The sequence below is a fragment of the Podospora pseudocomata genome, assembly GCF_035222375.1.
Source record: "Podospora pseudocomata strain CBS 415.72m chromosome 2 map unlocalized CBS415.72m_2.2, whole genome shotgun sequence".
NCBI lineage: Eukaryota > Fungi > Ascomycota > Sordariomycetes > Sordariales > Podosporaceae > Podospora > Podospora pseudocomata.
The window spans coordinates 1,512,035-1,528,020 of NW_026946366.1; the positions used below are offsets into that span (position 1 = coordinate 1,512,035).

General features: G+C 52.6%; 5 protein-coding genes across 5 annotated transcripts; 3 read left to right on the plus strand and 2 right to left on the minus strand.

Annotated features, from left to right (window-relative positions):
* Window positions 1–954: 954 nt before the first annotated feature.
* On the plus strand, window positions 955–1,688 carry QC762_0041360 (uncharacterized protein; the record flags this gene model as incomplete). The annotated part of the gene is made up of 3 exons (XM_062883370.1): window positions 955–1,031; window positions 1,395–1,483; window positions 1,591–1,688. 3 exons carry the CDS (start codon window positions 955–957, stop codon window positions 1,686–1,688), a joined length of 264 nt encoding a protein of 87 aa, XP_062745973.1.
* Window positions 1,689–1,782: 94 nt separating this feature from the next.
* Window positions 1,783–4,006, plus strand: QC762_209060 (uncharacterized protein; the record flags this gene model as incomplete). Its single annotated transcript, XM_062887811.1, has 3 exons — window positions 1,783–1,945; window positions 2,020–2,697; window positions 2,745–4,006. The coding sequence occupies 3 exons, from the start codon at window positions 1,783–1,785 to the stop codon at window positions 3,431–3,433; spliced, it is 1,530 nt and encodes a 509-aa protein (XP_062745974.1). The 3' UTR covers window positions 3,434–4,006.
* Window positions 4,007–4,667: 661 nt separating this feature from the next.
* Window positions 4,668–7,877, plus strand: QC762_208720 (uncharacterized protein; the record flags this gene model as incomplete). The annotated part of the gene is made up of 1 exon (XM_062887780.1): window positions 4,668–7,877. The coding sequence occupies one exon, from the start codon at window positions 4,668–4,670 to the stop codon at window positions 7,875–7,877; it is 3,210 nt and encodes a 1,069-aa protein (XP_062745975.1).
* Window positions 7,878–9,570: 1,693 nt separating this feature from the next.
* On the minus strand, window positions 9,571–14,104 carry QC762_209070 (uncharacterized protein). Its single transcript, XM_062887812.1, has 7 exons — window positions 13,979–14,104; window positions 13,819–13,917; window positions 12,502–13,128; window positions 11,386–11,588; window positions 11,006–11,194; window positions 10,083–10,955; window positions 9,571–10,031 (listed from the first exon to the last, which is right to left on the minus strand). The coding sequence occupies exons 4-6, from the start codon at window positions 11,483–11,485 to the stop codon at window positions 10,108–10,110; spliced, it is 1,137 nt and encodes a 378-aa protein (XP_062745976.1). The 5' UTR covers window positions 11,486–11,588; window positions 12,502–13,128; window positions 13,819–13,917; window positions 13,979–14,104; the 3' UTR covers window positions 9,571–10,031; window positions 10,083–10,107.
* A 378-nt stretch (window positions 14,105–14,482) lies between these two features.
* QC762_209080 (uncharacterized protein) lies at window positions 14,483–15,986 on the minus strand. The gene is made up of 3 exons (XM_062887813.1): window positions 15,353–15,986; window positions 15,078–15,290; window positions 14,483–15,018 (listed from the first exon to the last, which is right to left on the minus strand). Exons 1-3 carry the CDS (start codon window positions 15,514–15,516, stop codon window positions 14,550–14,552), a joined length of 846 nt encoding a protein of 281 aa, XP_062745977.1. The 5' UTR covers window positions 15,517–15,986; the 3' UTR covers window positions 14,483–14,549.

Sequence of the window (15,986 nt, forward strand, 5' to 3'; positions counted from 1 at the left end):
GCTCAAGGGTACCGGGATACCCCGCTTGATGCAACGGGGCAGAGCGCGCCACTGCGGCCACCAGCGACCAATGCGGCGGGCTTGCGGCGACTCTTTCATGCAACGGTCTTCCTACTAGGTGAGCACTGCTTCTCCTATCCATCAATCTGATACGAACACCGACACCGCTCACCTCACTTTTCACTGGACCATCAGACTGACCAAAAACTGTTGTGACCAGGAGAGAGCGGTTCAACAGCGGCAGGCTAACGCAGGTACAGCACATGTGCTTCCAGGCTGTGTGAGATGGATGCAGCCAAGGTGCAAGGTGGGTGATGATGATGATTGCGGTGGAGTTGTTTGCGAGAGCAATGAGATTGGACGGCCCAGCGAGAGGGCAATTACAGCTTGTCCGACCCAGCATGCAGCCACCGGGACGCAGAGATAACACGTGTATCTGGTATACCTAGCAGTTCAAAGATCACAGGTGCTGCCGTCGTTTCTGCCCTGACCTCCCGTAACCTCACGACCCGAAATGAAGTGCTCGGTCTGTGGTATATCTTGTCTTGTCCAAGATGATATGATAGCTGAGCACTTTTTTGCTGTCTTGCTGCTTCCAGAAGGCGGCGGCATTTCCTCTGCTCCCCCTACCAAGACCCCCAAGACTCTTAGCTCATTATCATGGGCCGTCTCTGTTAAACACAAACTTGATAATACCCAACTACAATTATTAGCAGCACATCCCATACCTTATGGTGACAGATCCTTGGAGCCAGGTTCACCAGCGTCCCCTTAATCCAAACTGTTAAGGTCTTGGTCACCCCCACCCGGCCAATCACAGACGGCCTTTTTGTGGCTGAGAGCCGCTTCGGGAAAGAGCGTCCTGTGTATACAGCAAGGGGTCCCTTCCCCTGTCCCGAATTCCAAGGCCCCCGTTTTCTTCAGCGGCTTGGGTTTTATCTTCAGCGTGGGCGCATGTCTTATCCGCTGTCCTCCCTTTGCGACAGCTCCCTTCTCTCGCCTTTTTGCGAACGAACCTCCAACCCGACCGAGTCTGTTGACCTGGATCTCCATCCATCCTCTTTCTTTCTCTCTCTCTCTCTCTCTCTCCCGCAACAACACTCCCACCCACCGCTCACGCTCACTTCCAACTTTCCCTTTGGGAAAACCACACTCATTTCAAATACTACTCATTCATTCATTCACATTTCATTTCTTTTTGTGTGTTGTTTTGCGGGCCTTTCGATTCTTGGTGCTCTTCGTCTTTTCTGCGACTTACTTTCCCCCCACCACGACAACGACAACGACACAGTTTCCGACAATCTGATACAGAACCCAGCGCAGGTGCCTCCTCACGGTCAACTCGACGTCAGCGACTGCTTCCAGTAACCTCCAGAATTGAGGAGTGGGAATAGACGTCACGGGCTTGCTCTGAATATCGGGTGGTTGGACTGCTGCGTGCCATTCCTGACAAACGACAACTCGCCTCGACTGGATCGAATTGGTATGTTACTCGAAAAAGGTCACTCAGTCAGTCATTGCATGACAGGGCCAACTTCCATTGGCCGCCATGCAATTTTTTCCACCAAAGCTGACGAGATATCTGTCTAGATTTGTCGAAACACCAGGATCGTTTTGTCGTCAAGTCCCCTCAGCATCTTGCCTCGAGGAGTTTCTGCAAGGACAGTACTTTCGGCAGCAACTTCTGAAAAGCATCAATTTTCGACCCTTCTCACACTCCTTAACATCGCAACTCTTTTTGTTTGCAATTCCACCAGAGTCATTCTTTTAAACCCAATCATCATGAAAGTCACAAACTCTCTCGCCGCGGTTCTCGCCTCCGCCGGCCTCTCTGAGGCCTTCTGGCGCATGGAGTGCCGTGGTCGCGCAGGCTTGGCCCGTTTGGATCCCATTGTCGCCCCTGGCAGGGTTTCTCAGCACGCCCATGCTATCTTTGGTTCCAGTGGTGAGTCTTGCCTGGCTATGCGATTTGAACGTTGAGACTTTGGCGGATGCAAGTAGCTAACGGGGTCAGTGCAGGTTTCTCCATGAACTCGGGACACGCTGAGCTCGCTGCTGGCTCGTGCACCTCGTGCGCCGCTGTCGAGGACAAGTCGGCCTACTGGTCTCCCCAGATGTACTTCAAGCACGAGGATGGCACCTTTGAGGAGGTCACACAGGCGGGTGGTATGCTCGCATACTATCTCCTCAACAAGGACGCTGGCAATCCAGACAAGGGTGTCAAGGCCTTCCCCAACGGCTTCCGCATGGTTGCCGGCGACAGCAACCGCCGCAACTACTCTATCGGCAGCCGCAACTTCAAGGATGCCGATCCCGAGAAGTCTCTATGGGCCATGCTCGGCGAAACGAGCCAGGAAGATCTCGCCCAGCGTGCTGTCGGCTTCAACTGCCTCGACTACAATAAAACCCCCGAGGGTGCCTTGGTGCGCCACTATCTCCCCGAGAAGGGTTACCTCGATGGCAACTGCCCCGACGGCATCCGTTTGGAGCTCATGTTCCCTTCGTGCTGGAATGGCAAGGACTTGGACTCGGCCAACCACAAGTCTCACGTCGCATATCCCGACCTTATTACGGATGGGTGGTGCCCCAAGGGATTTGACACCAAGCTTCCCAGTCTGATGTTCGAAATCATCTACGAGACCAACAAGTTCAAGGGAATCCCTGGCGAGTTTGTCATGGCCAACGGTGATGCTCAGGGTATGTTTGATGTCTTCCGAACTTGAACAAGTCACTGACAATTGTAGGTTTCGGTTTCCACGGTGACTTCGCCAGCGGCTGGGACGAGGAGTTCCTCCAGGATGCTGTCGAGACTTGCACTGACCCCAGCGGTTTGCTTTCGGCTTGCCCCTTGTTCAACCTTCAGAGCGAGGATGAGCAGCGCCAGTGCCAGATTGAGCTCCCCGAGGATCTCGTCAACGAGAAGGTCACTGGAAAGCGCGGCAAATCTCTTCCCGGAGATGTTCCTATCCGCTATGGGCCGGCTCCTGCTAATGTCCAGGCCCCAGGAGCGGACCAGACCAGCCACATTCCGGTTCCCACCGTCACCTACCAGCCTGCCGAGTCCTCTGCCTACCAACCCGGCGGTATCTTCAACGGCGACGCTCCCAGCTCCAACTCGAGCTCAAGCTCTGAGGAGGTCAAGGTCACTGCCCTTGCTCAGCCCGAGCCCGAGCCCGAGCCTGAGCCGACCCCTACTCCCACCCCTACCCCCTCCGAGGCTCCCCTCCCCTCCGGCTACGAACTCGTTCGCACCGAGTATGTCACCAACGGCAAGGTTGTCAGCAAGATTGTCGTCATCGAGACCGTCGAGTACGTCATGCTGGCTGCTGCCACCGAGATTGAGACCGTCACCGTAACAGCCACTCTTGATGCCCAGAAGGCTCGCCGCGGGCTCAACCACCTCCACCGCCACAGGCACGCGGGATCGCACTAAAAAGGCGGGATTGATTTCTGCCTTGTAGTGTTATGCTCCATGATCTACCAGCTGCACATATGGGTTATGGTCACATCTTTTTTCTATCTCGCCCAGTCTTTTTGAAGAACAGGACTTGCGGGGTGGCTTTTCTTCACTTCTCTTCACTGTGGATACTAGGGGATTATTTTGTGGTTGTGTTTTTCTGACATGGAACCTGGTATGGGGGAGGGGGAGGTGGTGTGGGTTAGATGGGTGGAAAAATGGGAGCATTCAGCGAAGGCTTTTTTATTTTATCCAGCATTATGAAATGAAATTGAGGAAGTTTTCTTTTCTTATGAACTATTGCCTCTTGATGTCATGTTGTTATGTGAATTCCTTTTTGCTTAAACTTGAAGAAGCCTAACAACTGCCGGGCTGTTCTTATCCAAACCAGAGGCCTGCTGCAGGAGGAGGATATCTGCAATGCCGTTGGGGTAACACTTTATCACAAGAGTCTTTCTCTGTAGACTTTTCGCTACCAGAGTGTTCTTTATTAAATTAAACAAAAAAAACCAAAAAAAAAAAAAAAAAAAAAAAAAAAACAAAGTAAAAAGAAAAAAAAAAAACAAGGTGATTCTAACGTGTATCTCATTGCCATACATCATCAAACCACACCATGACAGTCAACCCCCCCCCTCCCTACCTCCTCCTCCTTCCCCCCTCTCTTCCTTGAAGATCTGGCGCCAGACTCAGCTGCATGATCTCTGGTCATCCCCCTCAACCTCAAAGGCTCAAATAAAACCAACAAGTCAACAAACAATTGTTTATATCAACATCACTCTACCTACCTTACCTCCACCAACCCATCCCGACAAAAAAGAAATCCCACATTTCACTCATGTTTACCTCATTTCCCTCCCCCATTCCAGTGCCCATCTCGCCCCCATCAGTATGTCATGACAGCATGTCTCAACCCCCACCCAAGGCCTGGAATGGCGTTGCTCAGCACGACTACATTCCTCTCTCTTTTCTCTCTCTCTCTGCCGACCACCCGACACCTTTTCTTACCCACCCCTCGCCACCCACTCACCAGCCCTCTTTTATCCTTCTTTGCATTTTTGCATCACCACCGGGGTTGTGGTTTCACCTCCACCACCACCACCATCACCATTACCATTACCACCACCACCACCACATCACCACACGCTTCTTTAGCAAACCACACTCCTTCAATCGACCCCCATCATAACCACAGCTCCAACAGCAGCAAAAAATGCCACCAAACAACAACCCCCACCCCGGCTCCGGCTCAGCCTCCCAATCCCTCCCCCCTTCCTCCCTTAACCCCCTAACCTCGGCCACCGGAATAGTAGTCATGGTCCTCATAACCACCATCTCCCTCGGCCTCACAATCGCCCTCCTCCTCCTCTACCTCCGCAAGCGCAAACGCTCCGCCCAGCGCAGACTCGCCGCCCGCTTAAGCGGCATGCCTGAGATCCGCGCTGGTGACTCCACAGAAACTGAACGGTCACACATCACCACCCATGCCCACCAAGAGGGTAGCAGACTCCAAAAATGGGGAAGCAAGGAAGCGTTCGAGGTTGTTGAGATTGGTGCGCCGAGTCTAGCGAGTATGGCTATTGAGGGGGGGAGGCAGAAAAGGGCTAGGTCGCTTCCTGCTTTGTGGGGGGGGGAGAGGGGGAGGGGGATGTTGAGGCGGTTGACGGAGGAGGAGGAGGAGAGGGGGTTGAGAAAGGGGAGAGAGGGGGGGAAGAAACTTTCGAGGAGCCGGTCGTGTGCTTGGCCTAGTGAGATGAAGAGGTTGGGCGAGGGTGACGAGAACAAGGCGGAGGGGGGGTTGGTGAACGAAACTACTGCTGCCGCGGGGGTTGAGCTGCCTAAACGGAGTTTCTTCCGGGGCGGGTCGTTGAGGGAAAGAGGGGAGAGGGGGTCTTGGCCGGTGAGGGAGTTGACCGGGGGGTTGTCGAGGGTTCATCACACCGTTCATGGGTATCCTTCCGGCGGTGTGTCTGCGTGGGGACGGCAGCAGGAGGAGAAGGAGAGGGAGATCGGGCTTGGGAGTGATAAGATCAGGGGGTATGGGTGTTTGAGGTTGGGGCCTGGGTTTGCTGATGGGGCGGGGAGGGTGTTGCCTGAGCCGCCTAGGGCTGTTGTCACGGGGGGACAGGGGGGAATTGTGAGGAGTCATACTGTTGGGGCTATGGTTGGGAGTTGTGGACAGCAGCAGCAGCAACAACAACCTCAAGTGCAGCCGAGCGTTGCTCCCCCTCCTCCACCGCATCGGTCGCTGCCTCAGACACCGCCGAGGGCTGTCGCGAGGAGGCGGTCGAGGGCGCAGAGTACCGATTCGACATTGTCGGAGATTTTAAAGTCGACGGAGAAGAGGCTGAGGGCCGGGAGTGCGACTGGTGGTGTTGGTCGGGGAAGGCATATGAGGATGGGGTCCTTGAATGCTCGAACCATGTCGATGGCGGGGACGAGTCAAGAGTGCTTGCTGGCGAAGAAGGGGATGGGTCACAAACGACAGGACTCTGAGGTGTCGGCCGTGTCTGAGTCTGATAGCTTGGCTGATGAGGAGAGCCCGATTGAGAACCCGGCTGGACTGACGTCGCCCAGTCGCAGTGGGCTGGTTCGAAAGCCAGCGCAGGAGCAGCCCCAACAGGCAGAAAGGCAGGTGGAGATGGTGATCCAATCGCCGAGAAGCTCCATCTCCTCCGCGCTGTCGACAGTCTTCAGTGAGGACGAGATGCCAGACGAGGTCAAAAAGGCAATCATGCCGTTGGATGGCTTTGTCGTTGCACCCCAGCCCGCCGCCAGTGTCCAAGCGCCTGCCATGAACGACCCTTTCATCACGGCGCCAGTTCCTTTGCCGCTGTCCATCAACAGATATTCCCCCAGCACCACCTCGGTTGGGTTGAGACAACAGCCCAAAACCCAAGGTCTGTTCCGAGAAAGCCTCGAACGGTCCACCATACAGCGCCGAATGACACTCGCAAGCCCAACCCAAGATCTCATCCTCGCCCCCGGGCCCAGTGTAGCCCCTGGCTCAACACTCATTCAACAACAAGATGATAACATCCCACGAATCCCAGCCGGTCCTCTCTTCCTCCGCCTCACAAAAACTAGCACCCTCAGCACAATCCCCATCCTCCCACCCCCCGCCGCCCCCGGCCCGGTCTTCAGCCAATACCAACAACGCCGCAAGACCCTCTCCCCCACCAAAACCGTCTCCTTCGCCGACGATCTCCCCCAAATCCACAACGTCCCCCGCCACTCCCCCACCCGCCCATCCAAAAAGCCCGGCATCAAAATGTCTCCCTCCCAACACCAACTCCAACTCTCCCTCTCCCGCCACGGCAACAGAGACTCGGCTTGCTCAACCTTTTCGGTGGGCAACGCCCCGGCGAGCGTGCTCAAAAGATCGGCAGAGGTGAACAACGCCAGCTTTTTTGCCAACTCACTGTTGTTTCCTGACCCGCTCAACCTCAGGTCAGCAGCGACTTCCCCACCACCAACCACAGCCGCCGGCTCTGAGGGGGAGGGGGAGTCAGAAGATGAGGACGACATCCCCCTGGCGGATACTGTCGCCTCGCTGAGGAGGATGAACTCGCAGATGTCGACTTCGAGTGTGACCTCGCTGCATAATGAGAACCCGAAGCGGTTTTCGGGGACTTTGCAGAATGTTCAAAAGAGGAAGTCGATTGGGGCGAGGAATTATCTTTCGCTTGGGGGGAATGTTGACACTGCGAGGCGGAGGAAGAGGAGTCAGTCGGTGACCAATGGGGGCGGGGGCGGTGGTTTGCATAATAGATCTAACTCCCAGCCTGCCTTGCCGCAGCATAGGAGACAGGGGAGTCGAGGGAAGGGAGGTGGGGCGATGAACGCCTCACTCAGTCAGACCAGTTTGGGGAGTCCGAGGGTGAGTAGGGAGGTTATTCCGCTGGCGTATCCGGTCGAGAAGCGGCAGGAGGGGTGGGAGTGGGGTGGGAGTGTAGGGGCGGGGAATGTGTCGCCGCCGCATAAGAGGAGGAAGCCGGGGAGTGTGCATGAGCGGAGGCAGAGTTTGTTGAGGATGAGTGTGTTGGAGACAGTGACGGATTCGTCGCCTGGGGTGGTGGGTGGTGGTGGTGGTGGTTGTGGTAACAAGGAGAATGATGGGGAGGGAGGACCGTTCAAGTTGCCAGTGAGGGAGGAGTTTACTTTTCATAGTGGGTATGCTGGGATAGGGGGGGGTGTGAGTTTGGGGCAGTTTGGGACGCCGAGTAGGGGGGGAAGGGGGACGGGGACGGGGAGGAATAGTGTGGAGAGTTTGGGGTTGTATGATAGGCAGGGATTTTTGATTACTACGCCTGTGAGGGGTGGTGCTGGTGGTGGTGGGAATAATAATGGCGGGTCGCCGTTGAGGGGGTTGATGGTGCAGCAGGATCGGTTGCAGAGTAGTCCTTCGAGGTTGAGGGTTTGAGTTTGGGGTGGAAGGGGAGGTTGTATATATCAGCGGATACCACATGTTTTTCTGTTTCCGGTATGGAGTTTGAAGGTTGGGTCTGGCTTTCTTATTATAATACACGTTATAATACAGTTTAATACTCATCCAGCTGTGCCATTTGTATCTCTGGCAGTGTTCTTTCTCCTATGTTGTATGTATGGCCCCTTTCTTTGACACACCAATACATTAGCACATCATCGTCCCAATACAACAACACAATCGTCCACACATAACATATAATCCTCCTAACATAAAGTATAATTGTCCCAACATAACGTATATTATAAGCGAGTCGTACATATAAGCGAGTCGTACAGTCTCCACCACGACGCGTCCTCCTTACACCTAACATCAATTTTTTCCACAACCCAATATGCCTCCTACTTCAAAGGAAGCCAGGATACTCTTAGCCCTTGAGGCTCTTCGAATCAATGAAAAATTAAGCCTCCGAGCTGCAGCTAAGCTCTACAACGTACCAGCTATGACTCTCTCTAACCGACGCGCCGGCCGGCCTGCACGACGCGATATAACACCCAATTCGAAAAAGCTGACTCAATCGGAAGAGGAAGCTATTGTCCTATATATTATTGAGCTATGTACGCGAGCTTTTCCACCAAGATTGCGTAGTGTAGAAGATATGGCCAACAAACTGCTACGCGTACGCGACGCGCCCCCTGTTGGCAAGCTCTGGGCACATAACTTCGTCAAACGCCAGCCACAGCTCCGTACGCGTTTTAAGCGTAGATACGACTACCAGAGGGCTAAGTGGGAGGATCCAAAGGTCATTGCCGAGTGGTTTGCGCTCGTACGGAACACTAAGGCTAAGTACGGTATTGTAGATGACGATATCTACAACTTCGACGAGACTGGGTTTATGATGGGTATTATCTTCGCGGGCATGGTAGTTACGACCTCGGACGGCCTTAGTAAGGCGAAACTAGCCCAGCCTGGTAACCGCGAATGGGCAACGGTAATCCAGGGAGTTAATGCCCTCGGTTGGGCCATTCCTCCTTTTATCATCTTGGCCGCGCAGTACCACCTTGCCAACGAGGCACTAAGCAAGCGCAGGAGAGCCAAAAACACGTGTGCGGCTTGGAGGATCACTTACTGTGCAGGATGCACACGATCTACTAGACCAGAAGGCCGTGGGTGGGGAGGGCAGTGGAAGAAACGCAGCCGGATGGTAGTGGTGTAGGGGTGCTCGTACAAAGGTTCAATGCTGTGTTGTATGCGGCAAGCCTGGCCATAATGCACGTACTTGCCAGGAGGCTGTAGAATCGTCTGATTCGGCTGTTTCTGATGTAATTATAGTTGGTTTATAGTGCTGTTATGTTGCAATTGAGGATAATTGTTGTAGGGTGGTGGAGACTGTACGACTCGCTTATATGTACGACTCGCTTATAATATACGTTAACACATAATCGTCTCAACATAACACATAACCGTCCCAACATTGAATGTTAATGATAGGTATCACGGCATCAAGTTACATCATTCACTCACTCGCAACTCACTCAAAGAATATATAACATCCACAGTCAAATCACATCACCATCACCTTCAGACCAAAGTTAAAAATCAACGCCTTTATTCCCTTTCCTATGCTGAGGTGTTATGATCCCTTCTCCCCACCCTCATCGTCTGAGCAGTAGAGTGTCCCCGTCCCAGCCACCGCAATGATCAACACATACATAACCTCATAAATCGAAATCAACGCCCTATCCACTTTTGTCCTCTCCTCTCCTCCTCTCATTTAAATCCTCTTGCCCATACCAAGTGACAAAGCGAGGGGCGTGGGGTTATGAAAAAAAAAACCAAAAAACAAAGAAGAAGAAAAAAACCGCAGACAAATAAAAAGAAAGATCAACACAGACAAATAAAATCAAATATCAAAAAACAACGCTCTATATTAACCACAAGCCTTATCTGCCTCCTCCCACTGCCCCAATAACCCTCTTATCCCATGACCTTCTCCTCCTTCCTACTCCAGGCGTTTACCAACGCCGAAAAAAAATCAATCATGGGCGTGAGCAAACGGCATAAAAGGTGTCGTCAGCAAGGGTGTCTTTTTAACAAGAATCCGACACGAAGTTCATGTTGTTGTTGTTGTTGTTGTTGTTGTTGTTGTTGTTGTTGTTGTTGTTGTTGTTGTTGTTGTTGTTGTTGTTGTTGTTGTTGCTGTTGTTGCGAGATGAAAAGATGCTGCTCAAATAGCACCATCATCCTCATCATCATCCTCCATCTCGTCATCCTCATCGCCACCGTCGTTGATGTCAATGTTGTCGAATTTGAAGCCCGGGGTGCTAGGGGGTTGAGCACCGCCCTGTTTCTTGATGTACTGGGGGCGAGTGGGTGTAGAAGAGGCAGAATCGTGGAGACCAGGGAGCGCATTATCGGGAGAAGAGGAACAGTCGAGATCGATAACGTTGCCGTTGGCCGCGTGCTGGGCCATGACCTGGTCGTTCTTGGACTTCAACTTGGCCCTCTCGCCAGTCATGAGGTTCGACCACTGGCCCGGCCCACCAATCTGGCCAGCCATCTTCTTCCAGGGCGAGTTCGCCTTCGGCTTGGGGGCCTCCTCGTCGAGAGTATCGTAGTTAACTTCAGGTGAGTCGACGTCGGAGGATGAGGTGACAACCTCGGACGAATCGAGAACCTTGGGCAAGGCGGGGGAATCATCAAGGGGGAAGACGAGCTCGGGCTCATCATCGAGCGAGGTGACGTCCGGCTCCCCCTTGACCTTCTGCTTCTTGGTGGGGGACTTGTGGGGCGTCTTGGGAGCAGGTGCGGCGGCAGCACGCTTTCTGGTGGGAGCAGGCTTCGCAGGGGAGGCTCTGGCTCCGGTGGCGGCTTTGGCAGCCTTGGTGGTGCCGCCTTTCACGCTGACGCCCTTTCGAACGCTGTGGCCGCCGTTCTGGAGATACTCTTCAAACGCGTCGGCAGGGTCTTGTCCACTCTCAACGGCCTCCTTAAGCACGTTCGCCTGCTGCTTGATCGCTCTGAAGTGGTACTGAAGACCTTGCTCCGTGGAAGCACCAAAGTACTTCTGGAGATCTAAACAAAGTGTTAGTCATGTAATGTCATCTGGATCCAAGCAAGCACACCTTCAGCCCGAGGACCTCCTCTACCCCACACGTTGGAGGTGATCTTGGTGAAATCATACTCCGAGGGAGGAGGGCCCCGGCCCTCTTCATGAAGCTCATAAGCAAGACGAAGACCCTTCGCCTGAGCGTTGACACCACGGAAGCGGTGCTCGGCCGCCGAGGCGGTCATGCCCACCATGGCACCAATCTCTATTCACCCCACCAACCACCGACGTTAGTGACTGCTCTAGACTCCAAGGCAAAACAAGATGCGCCGAGCCCAGCAATGAGCCCTCTGTTTACAGCCCGAAAGTCTAGAACAATCCGGCGGTGAGCGGCTCAGGGCGGGTCACGTGAAGGTCACGCGAGGGAAGGGTAGAAGAAGAAAGAAGCAAACATACTCTTGTAATCAATAGACATGTTCTGGACTTGACTCGCAATGAGAGCAGCGAGCAAGCGCTGTTGGGTTTCGGTACTCTTGAAATCGGCCTTGCGCGACATCTTGATGATGTGTACGAGCCAAGATGTCCAGTTGTAGGCGGGAGGGCGAGGTCAGTCGAGCAGAGTTGGAGGTGGTCGCTTGAGAGGCAAGGTGTAGTCGCAGCTGTTTATTTGAGAAAGTAAGAAGGTCAGCCAGTGATCGAATCGTGAGAAAAGAGAAGAGCCGCGAAGGTCGGTCTGTAGAGTTGAAGGAGGTGGGGGAGAGAGCAGAGGTAAATAAAGGAAAATCCTGCGAAAGTTGGCAGGGAGGGAGATAGCTTAAATAGATCACGTAGTGATGGAAGAGCATGATTCCGCCAAAGGACTCTAGATGGAAAGAACGATTGATGACTGCGGCTTGTAAACAGCTCCTCGAACTCGATGCTGCTGGCTTGGAGGGGTAGCCACCTGGCTCAGATGTTGTCACGCTCTGGACAGAATAACCGGCACCTCGAGTTAGCAAAGCGTATACTGACAGTAAACTTACACCTCTCCAAACAGGGAATAGGCCTCGAAAGATAGTCAACAGGCCTCAAAGGATAGTCAATAGGCCTACAAAGAGAGCAAGGACGCCTATCAACTGTCTTCCGAGGCCCATTAAGCATGCTCCAAGGCGTATCAAGATATCATCCTCCATTGACTTACTTTTTCAGTGTCCAGTTCGGTATGTTGTCCACAACGTGGGTGTCCAAGCCAGCAGTATCGAGCTGGAGCCAGCTGTTTGGAGCCTGGAGGTGATCGTGACTGGAGGCCAAGCGGTAATGTCTTCAAAAGCTCCGACGAAGAAATTCTTCAGCCCCAAGTGAGAAACTCTTGAGAAGTATCGAAAGAAGAGGAAGCTCAGACGAAGAAACTCTGATGAAGAAGAAGAAAGAAACTCTGACGAAGAGAAAAGCTCTGATCAAGAAACTCCGACGAAGAAAAAAGCTCTGATGAAAAAGTAGATGACAGGGGGATAGAGGCAAAAAAAAAAAAAGGGATAGAGGCAAAAATGACATGGGGTAAAAGGAGGATAGTAAGCAAAATAATGTACATACCTAGCGGTGATGGTGCTCTGCCCTTGGCCTTGGTGTGGTGGCTCAGTGCTTGGATTCCTACGAGAGAAAATAAGAACAGAAGAAGGACAGGGCTGCAGAATCTGAGATAAATATAGTTGTGGGAGAACAGAAACGGGCGCGGGCCGGTCTGTGTGTTAAAATGCGGGACTGAAGCTGCGGCCGCCGCCGGCACGGCGATGCCGTGGATATGAACTTTAAAAAGGAGAAGATAATGCGTCTGCCGGGTTAACAATGTTGTTGATATGGGTCCTAAAGAGAAATGAAATGCGGTGGCGGTTTGTATGCCGAACAATGGGATGGGACTTGAGCTATGTCCGCTGCCGGCTCGGACGACTGGATGTTGTTGATATGGGTCTCAGAAAGGAATAAAAATAACGTCGGAGGTTTGTATGTTGAACTGTGGGACTTGAGATATGTCCGCCGCTGGCTCGGACGAAGCTGTCGATATGGGTCGTGGAAAGAAAAAGAATTCGCAGGCGTTATATGTTGAACTGCGTGACTTGAGCTGCGTCGGCTGAGCCGGCTAGATGATATTGTCGATACGGGTCTTGAGAAGAAAAAGAAGGCAGCTGCGGTCTATTTGACGAGATGAGCGACTGAAGCTCGCTAGATAATACGTCAATATGGGTCTTAGAAAGGCGGTCTGTATGTTGAGATAAACGACTTAAGCTGTGCATGTCAAGCTAGCTCGATGATGTTGTCAAGATGAGTCTTAAAAAGACTCAAGATTGTGAAGGTATGTGGGGAGAAAAGAATACTCATGCTAAGCCGTGACAAACTATACCACTAGGTGTTTGTCTACCTCCTTATTCTAACTTTGTGACAAGGTAAGCAAAGACACAGACTCGTGCGGGAGAGACTATGCAGCGAGCAGCTAAGTCTGCTCATCTTTCCCTTGCCATTCAATCAAGCTATTCAGGCAAGTAGATAGATAGCTAGGTGCTTTGCTTCATTGTCATTGTCCATAGAGGACTCGACGGGCAGCCAGGGGTATACGAAAGGGGTGGATATACTACAAGGCATGGAGCAAATGCTGGGATGGACATGCATTGCTCTACGTAGGTGCCCAGTAGACTTCAATCGGAATGTCTGATGGTAGTCAATGGAAAGGCACAGTAGCCAATAAGGCTGCTGTTACACTGATGTTGCGCTAACATCATGCTGCGATGACTTTTGCAGTGTTGATGTTGAAGGTAAGAAAAGGGGTAGCAGTGGAAGCCAAGAAAAAAGCAAAAGTTTGCTCCAAGTTGAGAGGTATTTTGTTATAGAGATGAAAAGAAATCAGACTCAACTAACCGATAACTTAAAGACTGATGCTTATTTCTGATAGAGCTGGCGATTGGATTGTTGTATGAAGCTGCATATGTTTAACCAAGCCCGTGAACAAGGCTGCAACTGAAATGGGTCAGTCGCTGTGGTGACCAAAGTCAATAAAGGACCACATGTGGACACTTACCACCTCATCAAAGGCGTCGGGTTTTGGAGCAAATGCCAACTAATTAAAGTGAACGCTTCTTGATCTGGCGGGCGACAGCTGCTCTCGGACTCGCGATGGGGCTTGAACTGGCTGTTGCAGAGGTGATGCCTTCATGTGAAAAGGAGAAAATCTCCAGCGCTGAGGCTGGAGATTCTTGGTGTTTCTAGCCCCACTTTGAGAGCCAGGGGTGAAGAGGGACTGGCCGCCTGGTTGCCAAGAACATGACAGTTGGAGCCTCGAAAGCCAGCCTTGCAAGTTATCATCAAGATGCCGGCATTGGATCTATCTTGACTTAAAACAGCCTTCTGATGCAAGTGACCAGCGGACTTGATTAGTGACCGAAGGACCATATCGGCGAGTTCAGTATGCGGTCGATCAGAAGTCCTGTTCTAACAGAAAGTTGGAGCCCCTGCACATATGGAGTGAGGAGGCGATGCGGGTCTTGGCTTCCCCAACCCACAATGGGTTGGTGGTGTTCAAACGTGAGTGTTTCAATCACATCAAAATTTATTACAAGATCTATATAATATTATGTACTCGTTTACATCATTCATGTCGTCTTTTGAGCTTGGAGCACCGAAGTACCTCTGCGGCGCCCGCCTGCAAAAATATCGGCTTTGGGCTCGGCCCAAGTTGCCGTGCTGGGCAGCTCATGCTCCTTGATCTCAGTTAGGCCTTTTCCATACATCCAGTATTGAACCCCAAGAAAGGAGTCACAGCAGGCCTGGAAGATACCGCAGAGCTTGAACGCCCATGGGATGGTCGTCTTGGAGGTGAAGAACCAAAACATCTTCATGCTGTCACCGAGCAGCCAGCTGGCCAAGACGGAGAACCGGAAACCTTTGCAGGTCCGGGACTTCGCATTGGCGATAATCTGTGGCAGAGGCAATATAGCCTCAACAGCGAGCCCGATGTAGCCGATCAAGGAAGAGTACCCCTGGTACACCGACGGAATAGGGGAGAGCAAGAGCTCGCAAGCCACCAGGCCGACAAACAGGGACATTATGAACTGCCAGTATCTGCTCCCAACGTCAGCCAGCGATTTCTTTACATTATGATAGTGTCGAGAGGAACACACGGTTTGGGAGACCTCCACTGCCAAAAGTTGAACGGCCGTTGTCTCTCTCGCTCATTTACTTTGGCGAAGGGGACAGCAGCGTCACCGCCCTTTGACGAGGGCGCGGGGCGATGGTCGAGCGCAATCTTGAGAAGAACGACCTGCATGACGGTCATGACAAGCGATTGTATAAGGAGCGCAATGTCGAATTTGGCACCAGGGTAGTAGAATATCCTGCAAGGCTGGCGCGTTAGCAGGAAGCAGCCAAAAAAAGACACGGCATCTCGACCACGAACCTGAGCAGTGAGGCCACAAGCATGATGAGGGGTATGTCGAGCGAGAAGCCGGCGCTCGACTTTGCGCGGTGCATCGAGTAGGCCTGGTCACTGTACGAGAGCAGCGGTGACAGCACGAGGAACCCCGGGGTCAGATACCCCGACAAGGTGGTTAACCAGCTCATGTTGGGTTGGTTGATATTGTCCCGTTCGCTGGCGAGTGTTGCTATTATTAGGGGAGCGCGGGCGCGGTAAGGTAGGCAAGGTAAGGTATATTATATTCGTCGAAGAGGGAGGACGTTCGAAGGGACACGGAGGCGTCTGTTGTGCGCTGTGCGCTGTCGCAATGGATAAATTGTAGGTTGCAGGGACGGCGGGCTCGTAGGGAGTGCCCGAGATAAGAATTGGACGGTGGATGGAACCGGAAGTTAGAATATGGTGTTCTTTCAGACGCATGCCATCCCCGATGAACAGCCCTGTAAACAACCCGCAGCACCAGAATCAAGAATCGGAACAACGGAGATAGAAAGAATGAAGAAAACAGGAGACGCGACGGGATCCTCCAATTGCAAATTTTCGGGCCCGGTCTAGAGGCCGGCAGGGTCCAACGCCGAAAGCCAGAGGCCAAACACCGTTCAAAATCCGGCCCAAATGG

What these genes read in the sequence shown, in the direction of transcription:
- QC762_209070 (XM_062887812.1), bottom strand. Translation starts at nt 11,485, where the DNA reads ATGTCGCGCAAGGCCGATTTCAAGAGTACCGAAACCCAACAGCGCTTG. An exon ending in CATGTCTATTGATTACAAGA is followed by an intron (nt 11,195 to 11,385) that starts GTATGTTTGCTT and finishes TGGGGTGAATAG; the next exon opens with AGATTGGTGCCATGGTGGGC. An exon ending in AGGAGGTCCTCGGGCTGAAG is followed by an intron (nt 10,956 to 11,005) that starts GTGTGCTTGCTT and finishes CACTTTGTTTAG; the next exon opens with ATCTCCAGAAGTACTTTGGT.
- QC762_209080 (XM_062887813.1), bottom strand. Translation starts at nt 15,516, where the DNA reads ATGAGCTGGTTAACCACCTTGTCGGGGTATCTGACCCCGGGGTTCCTC. An exon ending in CTTGTGGCCTCACTGCTCAG is followed by an intron (nt 15,291 to 15,352) that starts GTTCGTGGTCGA and finishes CCAGCCTTGCAG; the next exon opens with GATATTCTACTACCCTGGTG. An exon ending in CAGTGGAGGTCTCCCAAACC is followed by an intron (nt 15,019 to 15,077) that starts GTGTGTTCCTCT and finishes CGTTGGGAGCAG; the next exon opens with ATACTGGCAGTTCATAATGT.